Source organism: Pogona vitticeps, chromosome 6, assembly GCF_051106095.1.
Source record: "Pogona vitticeps strain Pit_001003342236 chromosome 6, PviZW2.1, whole genome shotgun sequence".
In the NCBI taxonomy this organism is placed as follows: domain Eukaryota; kingdom Metazoa; phylum Chordata; class Lepidosauria; order Squamata; family Agamidae; genus Pogona; species Pogona vitticeps.
In genome coordinates, this window is record NC_135788.1 from 76,285,670 (window position 1) to 76,308,836 (window position 23,167).

The 23,167-nt window shown below is 39.4% G+C and overlaps 1 protein-coding gene across 1 annotated transcript in view; it reads left to right on the forward strand.

Annotated features, from left to right (window-relative positions):
• The window catches only part of LOC110086074 (zona pellucida-binding protein 2), a 27,851-nt gene continuing 4,684 nt past the window's right edge, over window positions 1-23,167 (forward strand). Inside the window, exons 1-7 of the mRNA XM_073003910.2 lie at window positions 1-212; window positions 3,698-3,841; window positions 8,273-8,491; window positions 11,842-11,918; window positions 13,479-13,653; window positions 19,034-19,195; window positions 22,034-22,106. Of these exons, the coding sequence (XP_072860011.2) occupies window positions 152-212; window positions 3,698-3,841; window positions 8,273-8,491; window positions 11,842-11,918; window positions 13,479-13,653; window positions 19,034-19,195; window positions 22,034-22,106 (911 nt within the window). The 5' untranslated portion in view covers window positions 1-151. The remainder of the gene's footprint in view (window positions 213-3,697; window positions 3,842-8,272; window positions 8,492-11,841; window positions 11,919-13,478; window positions 13,654-19,033; window positions 19,196-22,033; window positions 22,107-23,167) is intronic.

Consider the following 23,167-nt stretch of genomic DNA (forward strand, 5'->3'; position numbering starts at 1 on the left):
GCTGGATGTAATTCCTTCATTGATATGTATTATTTTTTTCTCAGTGTATTTATGTATTGCATTTAAAATATTCTTTTCTGCTGCAGTTGCAGTATATGTTCCTATTTATTCAGAAAATGTAGTTCTGAACTGTTTGACTGAGAAGTTACTAATGCAGAAAATTACAGATCCTCAGTACCAGTGGACTGGACCCCGAGGAAGCATAACCAAAGGTAAAAGTTTTTCCCCAATTATAACTAAAAACGAGCATAGTTGCAATATATGTCTTTCTCTGCAGCTCCAATGGGCTGAAAGAGTTGTAAGGATGCTTCATGGAGAAGCAATGGTGTAAAATTTGTCTCCTTTACTCCAACAGTGTGGGTCATGCTACTCACAACATGGTATACCTGTACAACTGTGGGGAATGAGCAGTAAAAAAGCATAGCAGTTTTCTAGGATGCTTGTGTGCCAGCAGTACTTATAGGACAGAGTCAGAAATCTAGAGAGTATTGTTACCTGTAGTATTGTATGTATGGGAGTGCCCTTGATCCTCTGCTGAACTGACAGGGAATCTAAGATTGTCAGGGCACTGGCTGAAATCTCAGGAAATTGTTGTGCTTGCCTGGGTCTCCAGGCAGGGAGACAAATTTCAGGTGCCGAAGAGCACATTTTGTGTGAAAGGGCAGCAAAGTGTGAGTTATTTAATTTCTTATTATTGTATTTCTACTGCCAGGGACAAGGAGAGGTGTGTGTGGTGTTCTAAGTCCATATGGAAATATTTTAAAAATGAGGAAAAATTGCACCAAGGTCTTTTCCCCCAAGTAATTAGTCTCATGTTTATTATAATATCCTGTTTTTGATTGACGCAACAGTGCTAGGAATGAAGCTGACCATGGTTCAAAAGTCTGTAACCTTAAAACCAGGAGCAGACATTAGGATATTTGTTTTAAAAATGTAAGGAATCTGGGTCCCTGCCAAGGCTTTTTGCTCCACCTGTGTAATCTCACCATGGCTGAGTGGTGACCTGTACAAAGTGCAGTGATTTAGGAACCAGGGAACCCTTATTTGCTGTGTCTCCCATCATGACTTTATTTAATGTAAAATGTGTGTTAAAATTACCATCAGTTAGGCAATACACAGTGCAGAACTATTCATAAATTAGACATGGATAGGAGTATAACAAAGCTTCCTATGTAGCTTAATTTTAGATTATTATAATACAGGAAATGGATGCTGTAGGCATGTTTTTACACCAGTGTAAGCAGAAGTCTATATACAGTGGTGCCTTGACTTACGAATGCCCCTACATACGAGCATTTCAACTTACGAACAGCTTCAGTCGCAAAATTTTGCTTTGATTTGAACTGAGCTTTGACTTATGAACAGAAAAACCGGCGGGGAAAGCAGGAAATTTCAACTTTCAGTTAACCATTGGCCAGCAAAGAGGCTGCTTGTCTGCTACCTTGCTCACCCCAGCGGTTAAAGAGTATGGACACAGAGAGAGACTTCAGACTGCCTGGTACTCTACTGTATTTTTGGGGATGGGGTTAATTTTATTTATTTATTTATTTATTTATTTATTTATTTATTTATTTATTTATTTATTTATTTATTTATTTATTTATTTATTTGTGACTTTCTTTTTTAAAACAGAAAGACTGCCTGTTCTGAGTGAGTACACTGTATTTACTGTACAGGGGTTTTGCAGCTTGGGTTTGGGCTAAGGGGGGGTTATGTTTCTGTGCTCTGATGGGTCTTGCAGACCCTTTCTGCAAGGGTATGTGCTGGCTGGTGAGCTTTAAAATGGATTTTAGTCTTTTGGTTTTAAAATCAGAAATTTTTTGCAAGGGTCTGTGCTGGATATTGTGCTCTAAAATGGAGTTTATTCTCAAGTCTCCCCCCCCCTCCAATTCTCTTCTCTCTCTCTATGCTCCCCAGGTGCTTGGTTTGGTTTAAAATATGTTTTGCTGAAAAGGTGATTGGTTTGGTTGAAAAGGTGTTTGGTTTAAAAGGTGTTGGTGTAAAATATGTGGGTTTAAAATGTGTGGGTTTAGCATGTGTGGGTTTAAAATGTGTTTTAGACTCCAAACTCTCTCTCTCCCCCCATTGTCTTCTCTCTCTCTCTCTTGTCTCTTTTTGTGCTTAAAAGCACAAACCTTTGTCTGAAGGGTCTGTGTGCCCCAGTGATGACCTTCTTTCTTTCCTCTTTTCCCCATTGTTCCCTCCCTCCCTCCTTTCCTGTTCTTTTTTTAACCTAAATCATCTTAGCTTAAAAAAATCTCCCCCTAGTGGTAGAGAATGGATTAACCAGTTTTGCATTAGTTCCTATGGGAATGAATGCTTCGACTTTCAACCGGCGCCTCTACATACAGTACAAATAAAAAACAGCCGGAATGGATTAATTGGGTTTCAATGCATTTCAATGGGAAATGCTGATTCGACTTAAGAACATTTCAAGTTGCAAACATCTTCTGGGACGGATTAAGTTTGTAAGTCGAGGCACCACTGTAGGTCCTAAGATGTTGAGACAGGGAAGAAACGGTTTTCCTCTGGGAGACTGGAATAATATCTACCGTGTTTCCCCCAAAATAAGACATATTAATTTTTTGCTCCAAAATTGCATGAGGGCTTATTTTCAGGAGATGGTTTATTTTTTCCATGTACAACAGTCTACATTTATTCAAATACAGTCATGTCATCTTCTTCGGGTTGCTGCACAATGATAGAGGGCAGGGTTTCACTTAACTGGGGCTTATTTTGGGGGTAGGGCTTATATTACGAGCATCTTGAAAAATCCTACTAGGGCTTATTTTCAAGTTAGGTCTTATTTTCCGGGAAACAGGGTAGGTTGCTGAAGGAGGCTGGGCTTGAGCAGAAGAGCTTTTTCACCCGCAGAGTGTTGTGTTCACCCAAGAGGCATAGAATGATCACCAGAAGTATTTTTCCTGGTGGTAGGCCCTAAAACAGCATCAGCATCATCTTAGAACTATAGAACAGGAAGGCACAGTGCTGTTAGCCTTGGATCTCCTGGATTCAAACTCACTTTTTTACCCAGATTTAATTGATATCCTCACCCATTCTAGCTGTGAGCTGTAGGAAAGTCCCCTGAATTTCAGTTGAAGAGATAGGAAAGCTGCTTGCAGAAGTAGGAATATGAAAAGATCTCTCTCATCCTGATTAGCAAAAACTGGTCTGTTGTTCCAAATTCTACTCTTCCTAAAGATGAAGTTCCATGCTTCTAACTGGTATAAAATTAACTCCACTGTAGACAAGTGATATGGGAGTGTCTGTTGGCATTGTTAAACTTTCTGTTAGCATCGTTTTGTCTTCTGTTGACTGTTGGAGTATGCAGAATGGCTTGTGATTATAATCATAATTCCAGCTTTAGTGACAGACACCTGCCATAATATAAGCATGGGACTGAGCTACCTTTATTTTTTTTTATCTTTAGATACACATGCTGCATTTTGATTTCCCCTTTAATTTTTTATGAGACATTAGGATATTTGTTTTAAAAAATCAAGGTTTGTATGAAAATGCATACTAGGAGGGATTTACTATGGAGCATTCCATTATACTGCTGAACATGAGACTAGAAGACCTTAACAGTCTTTAAAAATTATAATTCACTGTTTCTGTAACTTCCTAATTGGGTGTTTTACATTACTGCTTTTATGTCACACTGTTAATATGTTTGATTGTGTGTTTTTATTTGTAGAATCACACCGATTTCTTTTAACTAACGTTGGAAGCTTGGATATTTATAATATTGAGGCCAGTGATTCGGGACATTATACTTGCAAAGTGAAGTATATATACCATGGTAAACAACTGACTTCAGAAATCCATTTTATGGTCTATGGTAAATAGGTTTTTACTAATTATTTAACATCATGACGCATAAAAAAGCATAATAGGGCCTTTCAGTTGTACAGTAGGACCCCTCATATCTGCTGGGGATTGGTTCCAAGCCCCTGCGGATACTGAAAACTGCAGATAATAGTGAACACTATATATATAGGATGGTAAAAGTAAAAAAAGAACAATTTTTTCGCATGCATTACCAGAACTGGCCACTACCAAGTATTTGTAGCATGATCTCTGGCTCTCTTTAGTGGCCGGTTCTGTTAATACATGTGAAAAAATCTGAATTTTTTTCTTTTAAAATTTTAATATTTTCAGACTGTGGCTAAGTGAAACCATGGATACTGATCCTACAGGTATGGGGATCCTACTGCATAAGCATATCTGTAAAGCATATAATTTGTAATAGTTGTCATGTTAGGTAAGATATATACCATACATTTAAAGAATTGCTTCTATTATATCTCAAAAATTAATCTATAATTGGAGGTCCAATTAGGAGTTGCTGGCAGATATCTATAAATTGATTTTTTCCCATTCCCTCCAGCATGAAACTGCTGCAGAAGAGGATAATTTATTCTTCAGCGTGAGCAGCAGCTGGATACCCAATAGAATGTCTCAACCTAATTTCATCCATCCTTCCAAGGTGCTTTTAAATTGTTGAGGGATCAGTCTCCCTCACAGCTGAAATAACCATTGAGTGATGTGTACAGTCTGTATCTTGCCTTGGTGGGATGCATAACAGGAATATGAGGACTCACTCTCCCATTGTTCCTTGCTGTTCTCCAAAGATACTTAAATGCATATAGTATTTGCCACACCAAAGGATGAAATCCTCTAACTGAGGCTGATTGAGTTCTAAGGTCAGTGGTCCAAGGCAGGAGTTTTCATCCTTTGAAATGAAAGGTGTTTCAGACGTCAGCTTCCACTTGTAGCTAGCATTGCTGCGGTCAGGGATTATATAATTGTATAATAGAATCATAAAATATTTGAATTGGAAAGGGCCTATGAGACAAATCACGTCAATCAAATCCCCTGCTGAATGCAGAGATCCAAATCAAAGCAGATCTGATGGTTGTCTAATTTTCTATTGAATGCCTCCAGTGCTGCAACCCTCCCTATTGCATCGATCTTTGTGTCATCTGCACATTTGATAAGTATTCCCTCCATTCCCATCCAAGTAATTAATAAAAATGTTGAAGAGCACTGAGCCTTATGGTACCTCAGTTATTACCTCCTCCCAGTCTGAGAAGGAGACATGGATAAGCATTCTCTGAATACAATTCTGTAACCTGACAGTTGTTGTATCCAGCCCACACCTATTTAGTTTGCTAATCAGAATATCCTGGGGCACTTTGTCAAAAGCTTTTCTAAAGTCAAGATATATTATATCTACACCATTCCCACCATCTACCAGAGGTTACCAGATCAAAAAATGAGATCAGATTAGTCTGGCAGGATTTGTTCTTGATAAATCCATGTTGGCTTCTAGTAATTACTGCTTAGTTTTCATGGTGCTTGCAAAGTGACTGCTTTATAATCTGCTCCAGAATTTTCCCTGGGATTGATGTCAGGCTGACCAATCTAGTTCCCCAATTCTTCCTTTTTGAAGATAGGAACAAAGTTAACCCTCTTCCAGTCATCCGGCACATCACCCATCATCTATGATTTCAAGGAAATAATAGACAGTAGTTCTCTTCAGCCAGTTCCTTCAATATCCTTGGATGCAGGTCAGCCATCCCTGGGAATCTGAACTCATTCAAAGTAGTAAAGTATTCCTTGACTATTTGTTTATCAAGCTCAAGCTGCAATCCTACCCATTCCATGTATTCTCGAAGGCTTTCACGGCCGGGACTACAAAACACAGGATCCACACCAGAGTCAAAGAACATGAAAGATGCTGCAGACCAAAACAACTGGAAAAATCGGCAGTAGCTGAATATGCCCTGAAACAAGCTGGACATGATATCCTATTTCAAAACACAGAAGTACTGGACAACACCAGCAATCATTATGTTAGACTACACAGGGAAGCCATTGAAATCCACAAACTTCAGCAAAGCTTCAACAAAAAAGAAGAAAGTCTAAAACTAAACAAAGCCTGGCTCCCAGCACTGAAAAATACAGCCTGCAAAAAGGTCAACAAACTCTACCCAGCCACAAGGACTAGTGATCACTGCACACAAAAGAGTAGCTAACAACACCCATCAACAACAGTGACAGATTATCTACACCCATAAAAAAGCAGCCTGATCGCCATAATCACCCAATCTCCTGAAAAGGACAAAAAGCTGATCCCACAGCTACAAATACTCAACTATCCCACACACTACACCAGAACACACAGAGAGTTCTAACTCCTGTCCTCTGAAGATGCCTGACATAGAGACTGGTGAAACGTTAGGAAGAAAAACTTCCAGAACATGTCCAAACAGCTCAAAAAACCTACAACAACCTATCCATTCCCTTTGTACTTCACATTTGCCTGGACTGTTATAGACTGTCTTTTGAGAAAAGACCAAGCTAAAATAGGAATTGAGCCCTTCTGCCTTTCTTTTGTTGTCTTATCATTTCCCCATCCCCACTAAGTAGCTGTGCCACTGTTTATTTTCTTTGTCTTCCGCTCTGCACATACATGAAGCATGCTTTTTGTTGATTTGAGCATCTCTTGCTAACCTCAGTTCAGTTTTGCCTTCCTAAGGATGGCATCCTTGCAATTTGACTGTACTCTTTCTTTGTAGCCTGGACTTCCCTCCACTTCCTATATGTGTCTTCTTTGTTTTCAGATCCTCCCAGAGCTTTTTGTGAAGCCATGTTGGTCTTTTTTGCTATTTTCCAACTCTTTTTCTTGATGGAATTGTTTGGAGTTGTAGTTTTACTTTTTAGGAACTCCCACCCATCTTGGATTCCTTTTCTTCTTAGGATCTCATGCCATGGCACCTTACCTCTCTTTCTTCTGAGTTTATTATTATAATTTAACATTCCCAGAAACAAACTGTAGAGGAAGCACTGTTGTGTGTGGAAGGGGATGCCTGGGTAGTTCCTGGCTGAGGAGTCCTCTCTTCATTTCTTTACCATCCTCTCATGTATTGTCAGGGGAAAGGAGACAACTATTTAGTCTTCTCCTCACTACCTTCCTGTGGGTAGCAATGAGTTGTTGACATAGATGTTGCTACCTGTTTAATATCAAGTGAATTGGGTCTTCAGTAGAACAGCGCATGAAATACAAGCACTTTAAAAAGGACAGCAACAAAAGATGGTAAGAGTGCCATCTTGTGGATATCTATAGAGTTATGTATTGCCCTCCTTGCTTTGCGAGTGAGCCATGTCTTTTCTTGATAGTCATGACTACCCATAGTACAGTTATGGCTGATGACAGCTGTCCATATTATCTCTCCATGGGAAGACTAGTGGGTACTGTGCTTTTATTATTTTCAGCAACTTTTAATTATTGCTATCAATCATTGACATTACAATTCTGCCTCTTAATCCTGCTATCATCTGAAAGCTTGAAGTCTCTAATTCTGCCTTTTACCTAAACAAACTATGTAGAGTGGCAAATATGGGATGAAAATTCTGGTTCCCCAATCTCTCCACTTGGCTAGGACTAGCTTTTGATAAAATGCACCTAATTCTGGAATGCATTTTCCAAGAGAAAACTATCAATAGCACATAAGTTGTTGTGTGGGGAAAAATTATGAGTAACATCTTGTAGTACGCAGGATCTGTCTCTAAACATGAACACAATAATGTATCCTTCTTACAGCTTAGCCTTCACCTCATGTAAACGTATGAGTTGAGCTCAACTCTGATTTCTGAAAGAGAAAAATACTGTGCTTTATTGGAGGTCATCTGCTTCATAAGTACATAAGATACAACTTTCTTTATAATAATAACAACTCAGTTGTTGAACTACCTCCCCATCAAAATCTGATTCCATCCTTTTTGATCTTGTGACAGAAGCTCAAAATATACTATTCCCTGTTTTTAAAACTGGCTTTAAAATTTGATTTTAAAGATTATTTTAAATGCTTTTAGATAATGCATTTATTTATTTTATTGTGCATCAGTTTTGAGGACTTTGATGGGCAGAAAGGTGATTAACACAGTTTATAGCTGCAGTTTTGATAGATAGATAGATAGATAGATAGATAGATAGATAGATAGATAGATAGATAGATAGATAGATAGATAGATAGATAGATAGATAGATAGATAGATAGATAGATAGATAGATAGATAGATAGATAGATAGATAGATAGATAGATAGAAGGACGGATGGACGGATGGACGGACGGACAGATGGACGGAGGGAGGCATGGAAGGGCAGGACAGGATAGGCAGTTAAGAATTTAACTGACTAGAAAATAAATACTGCAACAGCAGATATTTTACTAAGAGAAAATATTTTCCTTTAATTTTAAATAGTGTATCACATGCCATGGAAAAGTATACATCTGTCATCTGAATTCACAGTTGGAACCTGTGAAACCAGCACAGTTGCTTCATTTGAAAAGTATCTCTTCCAGAAACTGGAGAGTTTAATTTCTAATCTGGATCGTGAGCTGAAGCAGTGGACTACACAGTGTCATACTGCAACAGATACATTGGAAAAGATAACACATAAGCTTACCCTTCACTTTGTAGGTAAGGAGAAAGCTTTATTTACTACTTCTATATTACTGTTATTATGTAATATTTTATCATCTAAAATATTTATCATATAAAATGCAGAAAGTCCATACATAAAAGGAATGACATTTGTCCACAATAAATATATTTTAGCCAAGTTTGTCGATTAAAAGCTTGAGTCATAAGATATAGCCACAATAATATGATCTGTAACCATATCATAAATATGCAATATCGTAACACTTACCGTATATTTTATAATCAGCTAACTGAACTTGATATGGAATGATGAATCCTATGTTGGTATAAAGGGTAAGGATAGAGGATGTTCTATATTTTTGCATATGTAGATAAGTGAGAATTAAAAGCAGAAGGACTGGATTGCAAGGCAGAAAAACTGACTGATGAGTTTGTTGAGACTGGTCTTTAGTTTGCAGATAGCAGACAACTTATTTTTAATATAACGACTGTCTAGTACTCATTCAAAATGGTATCACACAATAGAAGCTGTGGAGAGTGCACAGAATGTTTGTATCATTCCACAAAGCCAAATATGGCAAGTTCAATCCATCAGATGTTTCCAACTTTTGCTGGCCTACCACATGGCCAAATTGGATGTAACTGTCACAACTGAATACACAATAAAGCGGCAAATTGGTGTGCTTGATGTGGAAGATGTAGTAAACATCTAGAGCCCAGGAAATATAATACTGTAATAATAATTGCATGCCACCAAGTTGGTTCCATCTAATGGTGACCATTCTCATGGTCTTCTACGTATAAAGTACTCAGAAATAGTTTACCATTCCTTTAATTTAAGTGTTTTTTGGGACTATGTACCTTGCCCAAGGCCACAAGCTCTGCCACTTCTCCCAAGCAACACAGTGGGGAATTGACCTTCCTACCCAACATGGTCCTCCTACTCAGTGAGATATCAAGCAGTTACAAATTAATGACATCTTCATTAACATAAGAGTAGCCCTGCTGCATCAGGGTAAGGGTCCATCTAGTCCAGCTCCCTGTATTTCACAGTGGCCCCACCAGATGCCTCGCGGAGCACACGAGACAACTAGATACCTGTCTCCTAATACCCCTCCCCTGCATCCGGCATTTTGAGGTACCTTCCTTTTAAGCCTGGAGGTTATACATCCCCATCATGGCTTGTAACCTGCAATGGACTTTTCCTCCAGAAATCTGTCCAATCCCTTTTTAAAGGCATCTAGGCCAGATACCATCACCACATCCTGTGGTAAGGAGTTCCACAGACTAACAACACTCTGGGTAAAGAAATATGTTCTTTTGTTTATTCTCACTCTCCCAACATTCAATTGGAGTAGATATTCCCTGGTTCTAGTATTGTGTGAGAGGGAAAAGAGCTTATATCTATCCACTTTATCCATCCCCTGCATAATTTTTTACATTTAAATCATGTCCCCCCCTCAGTTGCCTTTTCTCTAGACTAAAGAGCCCCAAACGCTGTAGCCTTTCCTTATAAAGGAGGTGCCCATTAATCATTTTGATTGCTCTCTTCTGCACCTTTTCCAGTTCCACTGTTTTGAGGTGTGGCGATCAGAACTGTACACAGTACTTCAGGTGTGGCCTTACCAGCATTTTGTACAATGGCATTATAATGTTGGCTGCTTTATTTTCAATCCCCTTTTTAATTATCCCTAGCATGGAATTGGCCTTCTTCACTGCCAGCACACCAAGTCGAAGTCCAATAAATAAATAAATTTCCTGATCCATCAGGGGCAGCTCAGAACCCATCAGCTGATAAGGTTTTGATTTTTTTGCCCCAATGTGCATTACTTTATATTTTCTTATTTTGAAACGCATTTGCCATTTTGCTGCCCATTCTCCCAGTTAGGAGAGATCGTTCTGGAGCTCTTCACAATCCCTTCTGGTCTTCACCAACCAGAAAAGTTTCGTGTCATTTGCAAACTTGGCCACCTCACTGCTTATTCCTGTATCCAGGTCATTTATAAACAGGTTGAAAAGTTCTGGTCCCAGGACAGATCCCTGGGGCACACTGCTTTTCACCTGTCTCTGTTTCCTGGTTTTAAACCAATTCTCAGTCCATAAGAGGAGCTACCCTCTTATCCCCTGACTGTAAAGTTTTCTCAGCAGCATTTGGTGAGGGACCGTGTCAGATTCCTTCTGAAAATCCAGATAAACAATATCCACTGGTTTGCCCACATCCACATGCCTGTTGACCTTTTCAAAGAATTCAAAAAGGTTTGTGAGGCAAGACTAGTTTAAAAGCTGATACTTGCTGCAGTTTAAGTGTTATTTCTGAATTTGTCTATGGCAGTAATGGGCAAAGTATGGATGCCCCAGGGACATTTTATAATCTTCCAGTGCTACCCCTCATTTCCACTCCATTAAAGAAAATCCCAACCAAGTGCTATTTTCCAACTATTTTCTTCTTTCATCACCTTGGAGGGCCCCTAAAGCCTCTTATTCCATCACAAATAAAAACTGGAAGTTAGTATCTGGGAACTTCCAATTGGCTTTACTGTATTTTTAGTGGCCACTATCAGCAACTTGGGAGCCTTACACAACATTTAAAATTTGTCTCTCACACCCATCAAAGTTGACCACCATGGTCTATATGAAAGCAAATTAAGGATCAAAAGCCTATGTGAACTTTTGCAGGTCACCCTGTCTCCAGCATCTTCTGCACTCTACACTGAGCCTGAAGAAAAGGAGCTAAAGTGTAGGGATAATAAATATAACATAAAGGCAAAGATTATAGCTTTCATGTGTATGTGCTCTGTCTTCTGAGTAACAGTGGTTTTTTGAGCCATGACAGTCTCCTCATTCACTTTAGTGCACCACCTACAAGAATTATCAGCAGAGCCTTACAATGAGACAAAAATATTGAAACTGCATCAGTTAAAAAAAGTCTCACGTAAGAGTCTGTACACTATGCAGTCCATGTCACTAACTTAATACCATTACCTCCCTAAATAAAAGTTGAACTAGTTAGGATGGTTTGTTGTGGGTTTATGAAATCAGTTACAGAACCTAATGACTGATTTGTGGCAATGATGTAAAATAACATCATCCCATAGTTAAGAGGTGCTCCGTTATTTTCACTGTTTCACCAAGCAGATTTGAGCAGATCTGACTGAATCCTGACAGTGGCAAATCAACCAACTTAAAACAACCAAGAATGCTGTCCAATAATCTCACCACTATGTAAAACTTACAGCTTACGAATGAACTGCAAATGGATTCTTAACTGTGATAAAGTCACTATTTTGTTAGATGTGGATTTTATCTTACGGGACTGCTACTGGAATAATGTATCACAGAACAATCCAGTTAAAATATTAACATTTCTATCTTTTCTTAATTTGTAGTGTATCCTTTAGTGCTAACTATAGCAGATATCTGCAGAAGTTCTCAATGTGAAAATTCTACAAACAAGATGAAAGAGGTAAAGAATATGTTAAAAGTTCAGAGTATAATATTGACTATGGTATTTTGGAGAACTCAAGCTATATGACATAGCTATGGTAAACTTACACGTACTCAAACCCACTGTAAATTCGTACTATCTGTTTTACCAATATCTTTCTATCACTAAGGGTTACAGTATATGCTTTTATTTAATGGGCCACCTTGACAGTTTCAGACTGAATACTGTTCCCACTCACTTTTTGTTGAGAAAAAGACAGCAGTGAGGTAAAGTAGATGCACCAGATAGGTTAAAAACTATGTGCCAGTCTCATGAATTGTTTCTGTGGCCTAGCTTGGGGGGAGTGATAACTACTCAATCTAAAACTATATCAACAGTGTAGTCGGAAGCCCTATGCAAATACAACTTCTAAGTAGCATCCTATATACAGAATTTCCTCCTGTAGTCAGCAACTGTGGCCCTCTGGATACTGTTGGGCTGCAGCTTCTAGCACTCCTCTCCATTTGCTGTGCTACCCAGGGCTTCGCTTGCCAGATTAGCACCATTCAGTTCCCTGAAATGTGAAGACCAAAAACTAAGATGAGGGAAAATGTCACAGGAGTGCAGAAGGCTAGTGTGTGGAGGGAGACTAGTGCTGTTTCTGGGTCCAGCTGATGAGTATTATGGGGGAATGTAAATGAATGGGCTCAGAATCCTTATAAAAACCAGCTAACCAGATAATATGGTGATCCAGAGTCAAAAAGGAAAATATTATTTGACAGGGAGGCAAGCATGGGTAGAATGTACTCTTCATCTTAATTGGTTGCCACCATTCCCACTAGGGTTCACATCCTCTGTGACCTTCTTTACAGAATACATGACAACTAAAGAGTTTTTCCAGGCCTTCTACTACTGCAGGGACTAGTGGAACCCTCACCAGCAACTCACAATTTTTCTCCCAGACTGCTGCTGCTCCTTCTGGAACGTGTGCATCATAAATCACAATTCTGACACTCTCTTTCATGCTTTGCTCCAAATGGCGTAATGGGCCTCAATGCATTGCAATCTACCAGCACTCCCCTAGTCTCCTTCCATCACTCCTGGCTTTTTCATGCATCAAGATTGCATAAATTCAACACATGTACAAACACCTCAGTACAGGGCCAGTGAATCTTGATGCCACCTGAGAATGGACTGGTATGGGTGGCCTCTTCATACACACAAACAAAATTAAACTTTTCCCTCCTCCATTGGTTCTTGTCCTACAATTGTCTCCTCATCTGGACTGCTGGGGAATCATAGGAGTTCCCAAAGACTTCACCAGATCTAGCCAGCCTCACCAGGCCTGCTGAACAACTGAAGCCCAATAATTTTTTAAAAGCCTCATTTGCTCATCCTACCTTTTCTACTAGTATTATGCCCAAATAGGTTTCAGAATCTGCTTCCCCTGTTACAAAACATACATATGCTAATATCCATCATGTCGGTCTAAAGGAAACATTAGATAATATTTTATAGTATTTATAGTTTATCATTCCACACAGGTCACAGTTTGGCCGATATTAAAGTAGTTATTTTTCTCAATTGTTACTGTTCTAGGCATATACCAAAATCAGGCAATTCTTTGAAGTCCAAAAAACTGACTCTTCTCACCGTGATGATTTAAGTTATGTTCCTGGCACTCTGACCGGGGTTAAAGTAGACCATTGCAAACCAGGTTTTGGGAAAAATATAAATGACTTAAACAATAACACCACATGTCCAGGATGTTGTGGTGAGTTACCAAGAATGTATGTATTTTAACATAAATATGTATTTAACATACTACTTGCAATGAAATATACAATATCTTTCCTTTGCCTGTGTATTATCTTTTCTTCCCTTTTTAAATGATTAAGCTTGAAACATTTGAAATTTTTTTCATAAATTGAAAATAAACTAGTATCACAGGGCTAGAAGAGATAGAGAAATAGCCAGTTTTTTTTTGGGGGGGGGGAAGCATGAGACAATAAAATATATATGACTGTTATTATTGTTACTAGTAATAACAATAATTTCTCTGCCCAGTATTGGTAGTAATGCCAGTACTCTGCAGACATATCATGTAACTGGTGTCCATCTCTAGATTTTTTTTCATAGTTTGCTAATTTTGTCATTCTTAGATCCTTTCTAAAAATCCTTTATGGTTTAACCTTAAGATTGAAAGTCTTTCAATCAATCCTAATTCTCTCTCTCTCTCTCTCTCTCTCTCTCTCTCTCTCTCTCTCTCTCTCTGTGTGTGTGTGTGTGTGTGTGTGTGACTGAAAGTTACATACTTCAGCTTTTTTCTCCAAATATCAAAGTATAATTAACAGGCTAAAAGTTAACTCAAAACAATGGTTCTTCTACATGGCCTCTGTGAATCAACACAACTGGGTATAAACTGTGCTTGCGCTGGATCCTCGGAATATTCTGGAGCTTAAAAAGCAAAGAAACATTAGTAGTACGTTGTCCCTTAATACGCATGCTCTGCCCACCCAAAGCCTCAGTTCCTTTTTGCCACCTTTGCGGTTGGAACCTCCTTACTAGAGCCATTCTTTCTGTTTTGATTTTGGTTAAACGATTTTGTTACAGATCTGTTGACTTCGGCTTTGTCTTTTGGACTGTTGTACATTGTTTCCCTGGTTTTACTCTGATTGTTTACTGTTTCCTGCTTTTTCTACACGGACTACTTTTTCCATAATTCTCTTGATTTGACTCGGACTGTTTTTGGCTACAGTTTCCCACCTTTTCGACACGGACTATTCTCATGGATTGATTTTGGATTGATTGGATTTGGACTGTTTAACATTTCTCCCTTTGATTAGCGATTTTGACTTGTTCCCACTACCGTCTAAGAATTTCGATTGCCGTTCCATCAGTCACTTTGTCTTTATCATATCTTGGGGCTTCCCGGTTGATGGCCTCCTCAGCAGTGTGTTTCTTGTAAAGCTAAAATACCTTTTACTGATGGTCACAACCATTGTCTGTATTGTTTGGGGGAGGAACATCAACCTCAAGCCTGTCCATAGTGCAAGAAGCTCTCAAAGCCAGCATTGAAATCCCACGAATAGAGACTTACGGCTTTTCTTTGGAGTAAGTCTCTTCCCCCCCCCCCAAACCTGCTATGGACCAGATTCCGTCTCAGACGCCCCCCCGCCCGTCCTGAATCCATGACACCTTCATTACCTTCTAATTCTTCGCATAAATCTCCTTTGAAGTCCTCCAAAAAACCTACTAAGAAGTCTTATACTCTCCCTTCTGGTACGACGTCAAAGCATTCATCAACAGAAAACCTGAAAAATGTGGTTTCGGATGAGCCCAATAAAAAGGACAAACCCTATAAGGACAAACCTTGTGACATACCACTGATCTTGGCTTCAGTGCCTTCCCTGATACCAGAGGAGTTGTCTATAGACATGCCTGATGACTATATTTCTGAGGGGGATGCGTCCACTCTACACTGAGTGACACAGGCCTCGGCTTTGATACCAAGCCTTCCCCCAGACTCTGGATCAAGTACAGGCTGAGGTTATCTCTAGCCATGATTCTGCCCATTCTAGCCCTGTATCTACCAGGTAGGTGATTGTGATAAGGCGGTCGAATTCAGAGGAATCCCTGCACCAGGCATGGCCTAGAAAGAAGACTGCAAAAAGAAGGCACATCTCTCCTCTTCAACGTCAATCATCACATTGAGAGGTGTTGGTGCTACCTAGATGCTCTCGACATCAAGCTTCTTCTGATTATGATAATCCTATTTATGTCAAAGTCGAACGTAAAACTAAGGGTCATCGATATCAAGATGACTCCGATGTCGACCCATCTTATGAAATTGAAGACTATGGCAGGAGTAGAAGGGTTACATATGTTTATGTCTCATCCTCTTTGTCATCACCATCGCCACCTACACGTCAACATAGATCCAGCCATGACATTGAGATTCCATTGTCCAAAACAACTGGACACTGGGTTTCTAATCGGCACTCCTCTACACAGATGGCACTGATGACTAAGAAGACCAATGCCAATGCTAAGGCTCCGGTGCAAGTCTCTCGACATCAACTTGCTGCACCTCAAATTCAACAAGATTCTAAACAAACTGCTTCTACTAAGGCTTCTAAAAGGCACCATTTATCCCCTTCGACCTCTATTTCTTCCCCAAGAGAATCTTCAGCCTCGTCTGACTCGGACCAAGAATAATTTTTTTCTAATGCATCGGAGGAAGCTCCTCCAAACATTAATACACCTGATTCTGATGTTGGGGATTTATGTCCTCCTTCCCCATCTCAAGACGTTACATCTTATGCACAAATGGTTGCTCGCATGGCTAAATCACTCCAGCTTGATGCTGAACAACCATCACCCCCCAAACAAGATATCGTATTTGGTGATATGGACCAAGGAAAGTCGCACTCTCTTAGTTTCGCCTTTATCCCTGTCATTATGGATATTATTAAGGAGGCTTGGAACCTGCCTGCCGCCTCGATGCAGATCTCTAGAAAAATGGAGGGGCATTAAAGTGCGCATGGCACCAACACCTTACTCTTTTCTAAGCATCCTGCCCCTAATTCGATTATTGTACAGACCAATCTCTCCAAGACAGGAGGAAAAGCCAAAGTGACACCTACAAACCACGAAGGGACATAAGATGTATTCTTTTACCTTATTTTTACTAAGAGTGTCAAATTACCAGGCTGCTTTAGGGACCTATCAGAGGCAACTTTGGGCCATGTTTTTGCCCACCTTTCAATCAGCCCCTGAGAATAGATCTATATTACTTAACGCCCACACTGAAGCATCAACTGTGGCCAAGCACCAAATGTTAGCTGCTCGCCATGCAGCTGAAGTTGCATCTAAGTCTCTGACATCTGCTATCTTGTTGAGACGACATGCGTGGCTGAGATCGTCAGAAATTGCAGAGGACACTAAGGCACGTATAGAGGAGCTACCATTTGATGGTATTGGCTTATTTAATGAGAAAACCGATGAAATTGTGGAGACATTTCACAAAATAAAGAAAACGGCTAGGTCCTATACTATCCAGCAAAACGATTTGTGAGAGGTGGGGTTTTCCAGAAGTAGACATGTTCACAACTCATCTCAACAACAAGTGCGACATGTTTCGCTCTCAAGCAGGAATGGACAAAGCTTCACTCAGGGATGCCTTCATGATGGAGTGGATGAACTGTCTTCTTTATCTATTTCCTCCCATCCCACTAATCCAAAGAGCACTAGTCAAAATTCGTCATGTCTGCACCAGTGCCATTCTAATAGCACTGTGGTCAAATAGCAGGCAGCATTTATCACCCAGACCTCAACTCCCTACACACGACAGTGTGGAGGATTAGGGAAGTGTTGGAGAAAGCTAGAAAACCATCTATAGTACAAAGCTTCTATATGCATACAAATGGAATCGCTTCCTAAAATTTACAAAATCAGGAGACCTATGTCCTGTACCTATATCTATTGATACTCTTCTTTCATATTTACGCTACCTGTTTGACCAAGGTTTGGCTTTTTCTACCCTTAAAGTCTATATTTCTGCCATTATTCCTTCCAACCACTGGGATCAGAGGCCTCCCATCTATTCTCACACCCTACTCTGAAGATATTCTTGAAAGGTTTACAACATACACGCCCACCTTCCCACCCTCGTATTCCTCAATGTTATTTGTGTGTTGTTTTGCAAGCTCTTGCACACCCACCATTTGAGCCCATGGCTTCTTCTGACTCCTATCTTTTAAGTGGCAATAACTTCTGCTAGAAGGGAAAGTCAGCTCTCTGCACTTTGGGCTGATACACCTTACCTTCAGTTCTTCCCAGATAAAGTGATTCTGTACCCAGATGTCTCCTTTCTGCCCAAAGTTGTTTCAAGTTTTCATGTCAATCAACAATTAATTCTTCCTATATTGTTTCCTAATCCTTCTTCAGATGTTGAGCACATGCTCCACTCATCAGATGTTCGCCATGCTTTGGCTTTTTATACTTCCAAAATTAATGACTTTCGCACCTCTCCCTGATTACTTGTTTCCATGGTCGTCATAAAGGCTCTCCTACAACTTCATAGATGATTTCTTGGTGGGTCATGTCTACACTTACTTTGGCTTATGAACTGTTGAGTAAAACCCCTCTAGAGGTTCTTAAAGCACATTCCACAAGATCTGTGACAACTTCAACGGTCCTGCTGCATGGTGTTAACATTTCAAACATCTGTAGAGCAGCCACATGGTCCACTCCGTCCACCTTTGTGACTCATTATTGTTTGGACTTAGGGCCAAGAAGTAAGCAAGTTTTGGTAGAGCTGTGCTTACATTAGTACTGGAGTAACAGCCCACCTTCAGTAAGTGAGCTTGCTAGTCACCCAGTTGTGTGGATTCAGAGGCCACGCAGAAGAAAGAGTGGTTACCTACCAGTAACTATGGTTCTTCTAGTGATCCTCTGTGAATCCACACATCCCACCCGGCCTCCCCGCTGTCCATCACTCATGCTCTTCGCTCTAAAGCGCTGACAACAGCGGACAAGTGGAACTGAGGCTTTGGGCAGGTGGAGCATGCGTATTAAGGGACAACGTACTACTAATGTTTCTTTGCTTTTAAAACTCTAGAATATTCTGAGGATCCAGAGCAAGTGCAGTTTATATGCAGTTTATTGTGTGGATTCACAGAGGACCACTAGAAGAACCATAGTTACAGGTAGGTAACCACTCTATTATCTTGGATCAAATTATTGTTTTCAAACATATTTGTACTGCAGCCATCACTACCAGGTATACATAAAATATACTGGGCATGAACACATCTCAGTCAGTTTGGTCTGTTTTTATAAAACATTGGTTGAAATCCTGCTCACAGGATTTCATATGCTGCATATGGCTGAGGACATCATCAACCGTGGCAATTTTTCAGAAATAAAAAGTTTCCGATTAAAAAAAAAACCTCTTGGTTATAGGGATCTAGCCATCAGAGTCCTTTGTCCTTACTGCACACGTAGGGGTAGTAGGTAACCTCAATGGATGTCCTGTTATGTTTTTCACATGTCTACTCTGTATTTCGGAACTGAAATGGAGATCAAAAGAATGACAATGACTAATAGCATTGTTTATCTCTGTTGCCCTCTTTCCATTTCTTTCTGAACAGTAACATGTCCACCAGGTCAATTCAGTGCAAAATCTAATACTATCTGCACCTTGTGTCCTGCTGGATCCTATAATGGAAAGTATGGCCAAGTGGAATGTGAAAATTGCCCCAAAGCACAAAGCAGTGATAGACGAGGTGCAAAGACAGAAACCGAGTGCCACAGTAAGTTTATTGATTTATTTACATTTTTAAACCCATGTTTCTCCTTAAAAAGAGTTACTGATCCATTTTCACTTTTGTTATATGGATGACTAGTTCACTATTTTTTCTTAACTAATAGTGTTTCATACACAAAGTTAAAATATGTTTTGCTTCAAACTTACAAATACCACAGTTGCATTTAACTGCATTTAACTAGAAAGCATTTATATGATGCTTTATTTGTTTATTTATTTGTTTCAATTAATTAATCAAAATCTTTATTGGCATATACAAAACACCTAGATGAAAACTATATTCAGTAACTCTTGATTGCAACTTTCTAGTACTATATTAAAGTTTGTTTAAATTCAATGTAGTTTTGCTATTTATGCCACAAGGCATAAATAGTATCTGTTCCTATTTATTTATTTATTTATTTATTTATTTGACATTTACCCATCTGGCTGCCAAGGCCACTCTGGGCAGTTTACACGTTAAACACATATAACATCAAACAACAACTTAAAACTTTAAACATAATAATTATAAAATCAAAATGAAACACATATACACCAACAGATTTAAGTGAAAATAATTAAAATGATATGGAGGCAAGACAGTGGGACTAATAATATAAACGTTAAAACAACCACTGTATTATTATGTTGTAAAGTCCAGGAAAGCCTGTCTAAAGAAACATGTTTTTAGTGATCATTTAAAAGTTCCCAGAGAAGGTGCCTGGTGGATTTTGGGTGGGAAGTTTTTCCAGAGGTGGGGAGCAACCACCAAGAAGGCCTAATTTCTAGTCTCAGAGTCAATATTCGCAATGTATTCGCGAAGGCTTTCACAGCCGGGATCTAATGGTTGTTGTGGGTTTTTCGGGCGATCAAGAAGCAGTAAAATACATTTACATAAATAAACATTTAAAATGGCAAAATTGGTCATATGTATTAAGGCTAGTTGAATTCAGCTGGCCCCACAGGCATAATAGCATTAGTTAAAGTGGAAGGCCCATTACCCAAACATGAGAGAATTATTTTCTGGAAAATATGGGGCATCACAAATATTGGGATGAGGGGGAAAAATCTCTTTCTGTGGTGGGTGTACTATTATAGGTACATTTGTTAAGTTTTTAAGTGGTGCTATGCAGTTTATGCATATATTTTCTTATGGTTGTTGTGGGCTTTTTGGGCTCTTCGGCCGTGTTCTGAAGGTTGTTCTTTCTAACATTTCACCAGCCTCTGTGACCAGCATCTTTCCTCTGAAGAAAAGTAAAGAATTTTTTATTACTTTATATATTTTTTAAAGCTAGGTATTTCTTTTTCTGTTTTGTATTGCATAGTATTAATAAAATCAATTTTAAAAGAGGGGGACAAAACAAAACAAAAAGCACCCCAACATAGGTATTTGAGTAGTGACTTCCACAGACTGTTAAGAAACAGAATCACATGATCTGCTGCTCTGGAATGGTCGTGTATTCATTAGCATTGATGATATACTAGGAAGAACACTCAAAAGGTAAGATCAATTATGTTAGGCAGATGCATTTTAGTAAAAACAGGATATATTCGCGAAGGCTTTCACGGCCGGGATCTAATGGTTGTTGTGGGTTTTCCGGGCTTTTTGTCCATGTTCTGAAGGTTGTTCTTCCTAATGTTTCGCCAGTGTCTCTGGCCAGCATCTTCAGAGGACAGCACTCTGTGCTCTGGTGTAGTTTGCTTAAGCAAACTACACCAGAGCACAGAGTGCTGTCCTCTGAAGATGCCGACCACAGAGACTGGTGAAACGTTAGGAAGAACAACCTTCAGAACATGGGGAAAAAAGCCCGGAAAACCCACAACAACCAAAAACAGGGTAGATGTTCATCCAGAGAATGGATAACCTATCATTCTAGGATCATGCCGAGTGGGGGATTCTATGAGTTGTAATCCCAAAAAGTAACTTTTCCAAGTTCTCAGTTAGCCATGGCACTATGATCAGAGTTCTGGGGATTTTTCAATATTCTGTTTACTCTAAAGTAAGTTTATTGTTATAACCACAGATCACAAATTAAGATTTAACAATTCATGCATGGAATAAAAATATAAAATAATAAAACCCAGAATACCTATGAAATTATAATATAAAATAAATACAAAATACTTATTGATACGTAGCATCTCTAATGAAAAATTTCAAATGCTAAAGCTAAGCCTGGTACTAAGTTTAGCCAATTGTCTAGCACAGTGGTTCCCAACCTTGGGTTTCCAGATGTTGAATTACAAATCTCAGAAATCTTGGCCAGCACAATTAGGCTTCTGGGAGTTTTAGTCCAAGAAAATTAGGGACCTAAAGTTAGGAACCACTGCTCCAGCAGATCTAACATAAATACTACTAATCCTGTTTTTAAAAGAAAGCAAAGTAGAAGTGGTTGTTTGATAACTAGTATAGGGAAAGGTGTGTGCTAGCAGCTAATTAATACATTACACTTCAGAATCCATGAAGTTAGCCAAAATTCAGCCCAGTGTCCTCCTCTGTACTGCTTCATTAAAGGGACAGTGCCGACATAATGTCTACGGTCTTCTACTTGTCCTTGGTCACATGAGCAGAGATGCTGCTTCACAAGAACTTTACAAAATTTGCCCTCAAGGTGCACCAAGGCATTGTTTAAAAATCTATTCTTCCAAAGGCTTGCCTACTGTAAAGCACAAAATTTATAAAATGTGTAAATTCTGCACCTGCACAGAGTCTCACCAGAGAAACTTGTAAAACTGTTCTGAAGTGTTGGCTTCACCTTTGAAAACCAACACGAAGGTGTACGTTTTTTGCGTAAATACAGTAAACATAACAAATAGAAATAACCTTGTTCATATTTTCCAGGAATACTGCCAGCATGGACGGTTTTTTCAATAACTTTCACAGCAACCTGTCTTATTCTTCTGATGACATGGGTGTAAGAATCTTTTTCAATTTATCATGGACTTTTGTAGTACTTTAGATCTGAATTATCAGACATATTCCTTATGCCCTTTGAGTAGCTGAAGAAAGACTATTATTGCTGGATTGTTAGGTAGAGCAGGGAAAGGATCGCTTCCACAAGTTCTGCAGGTATAGTCCTTGAAAGGATGTTTATGAAGGCAGCTCACAGTTTTCAACTCAGTTCTCAATTCTGCCATCCCTGGAAATCCCACAATAAATTTCCCCCTGTAGCATACACAGTTCATGGAGTTTTATAAATCCAAAATGTACAAGTGAGAAAAAAAACACACCAACATGACAACTAGAATGTCCACACCAGAAGGCTGATGGATCCAAATATTGTCTTGATAGCCTTTTTTTTTTGGGGGGGGGGGGGAAGGAATTTCCTGTTGCCTCATGCAGGTGATCCTGTTTAAGACCTGCAAGGTGATAGAAACAATTGATCCTAAGCGCTCCTTCAAAGTGGAGCCAAACCAGTCCCCTGGTTTACTATGGGATGGAAACTAGAGCGATGATGGCAGAAAACCTGTAGAGAATCCAGTCAAACATGGGCTAGACCCCTCCTGACAGTAGTGACAGTGGTGGCAGTGAAAAACTTAGTCTTTTCTGCCACCACTGCACAGAGTTGACTGATGAAATTCTTTCATGCAATCAAAGGTCTATCAAATGCTGGCCCACAAGAAGAGAGCACTGACCACTCAGCAGCCTGCTGTGAAGAATTAGCAAATTTTGCAGGCAAAGGTGCTCAGATCTGCTCTTAATTTGGATGTTGTAAGTGATCCAGGCCCTGTGAATATAATTTTGGCTCTCAATTGTCTCAGGTTAATGTATAAATGCAGTCTGAGAATGTGGTCTGGGTCCTTGGAAAGGGAGAGCCAGCACATGTGTTGAATCCTTTCCCTTCCTAGCTTATAAGAGTCACCTGGGGGGAAACTAGCTGAGTGGGTAGGAATGTGAATGCCTTCTTCCAGCAGGTAGGATCCCAGTGTGCTTAAGGTAGGTAATAGTAAGACCATTGCTGAAAAAGCCCTCTTT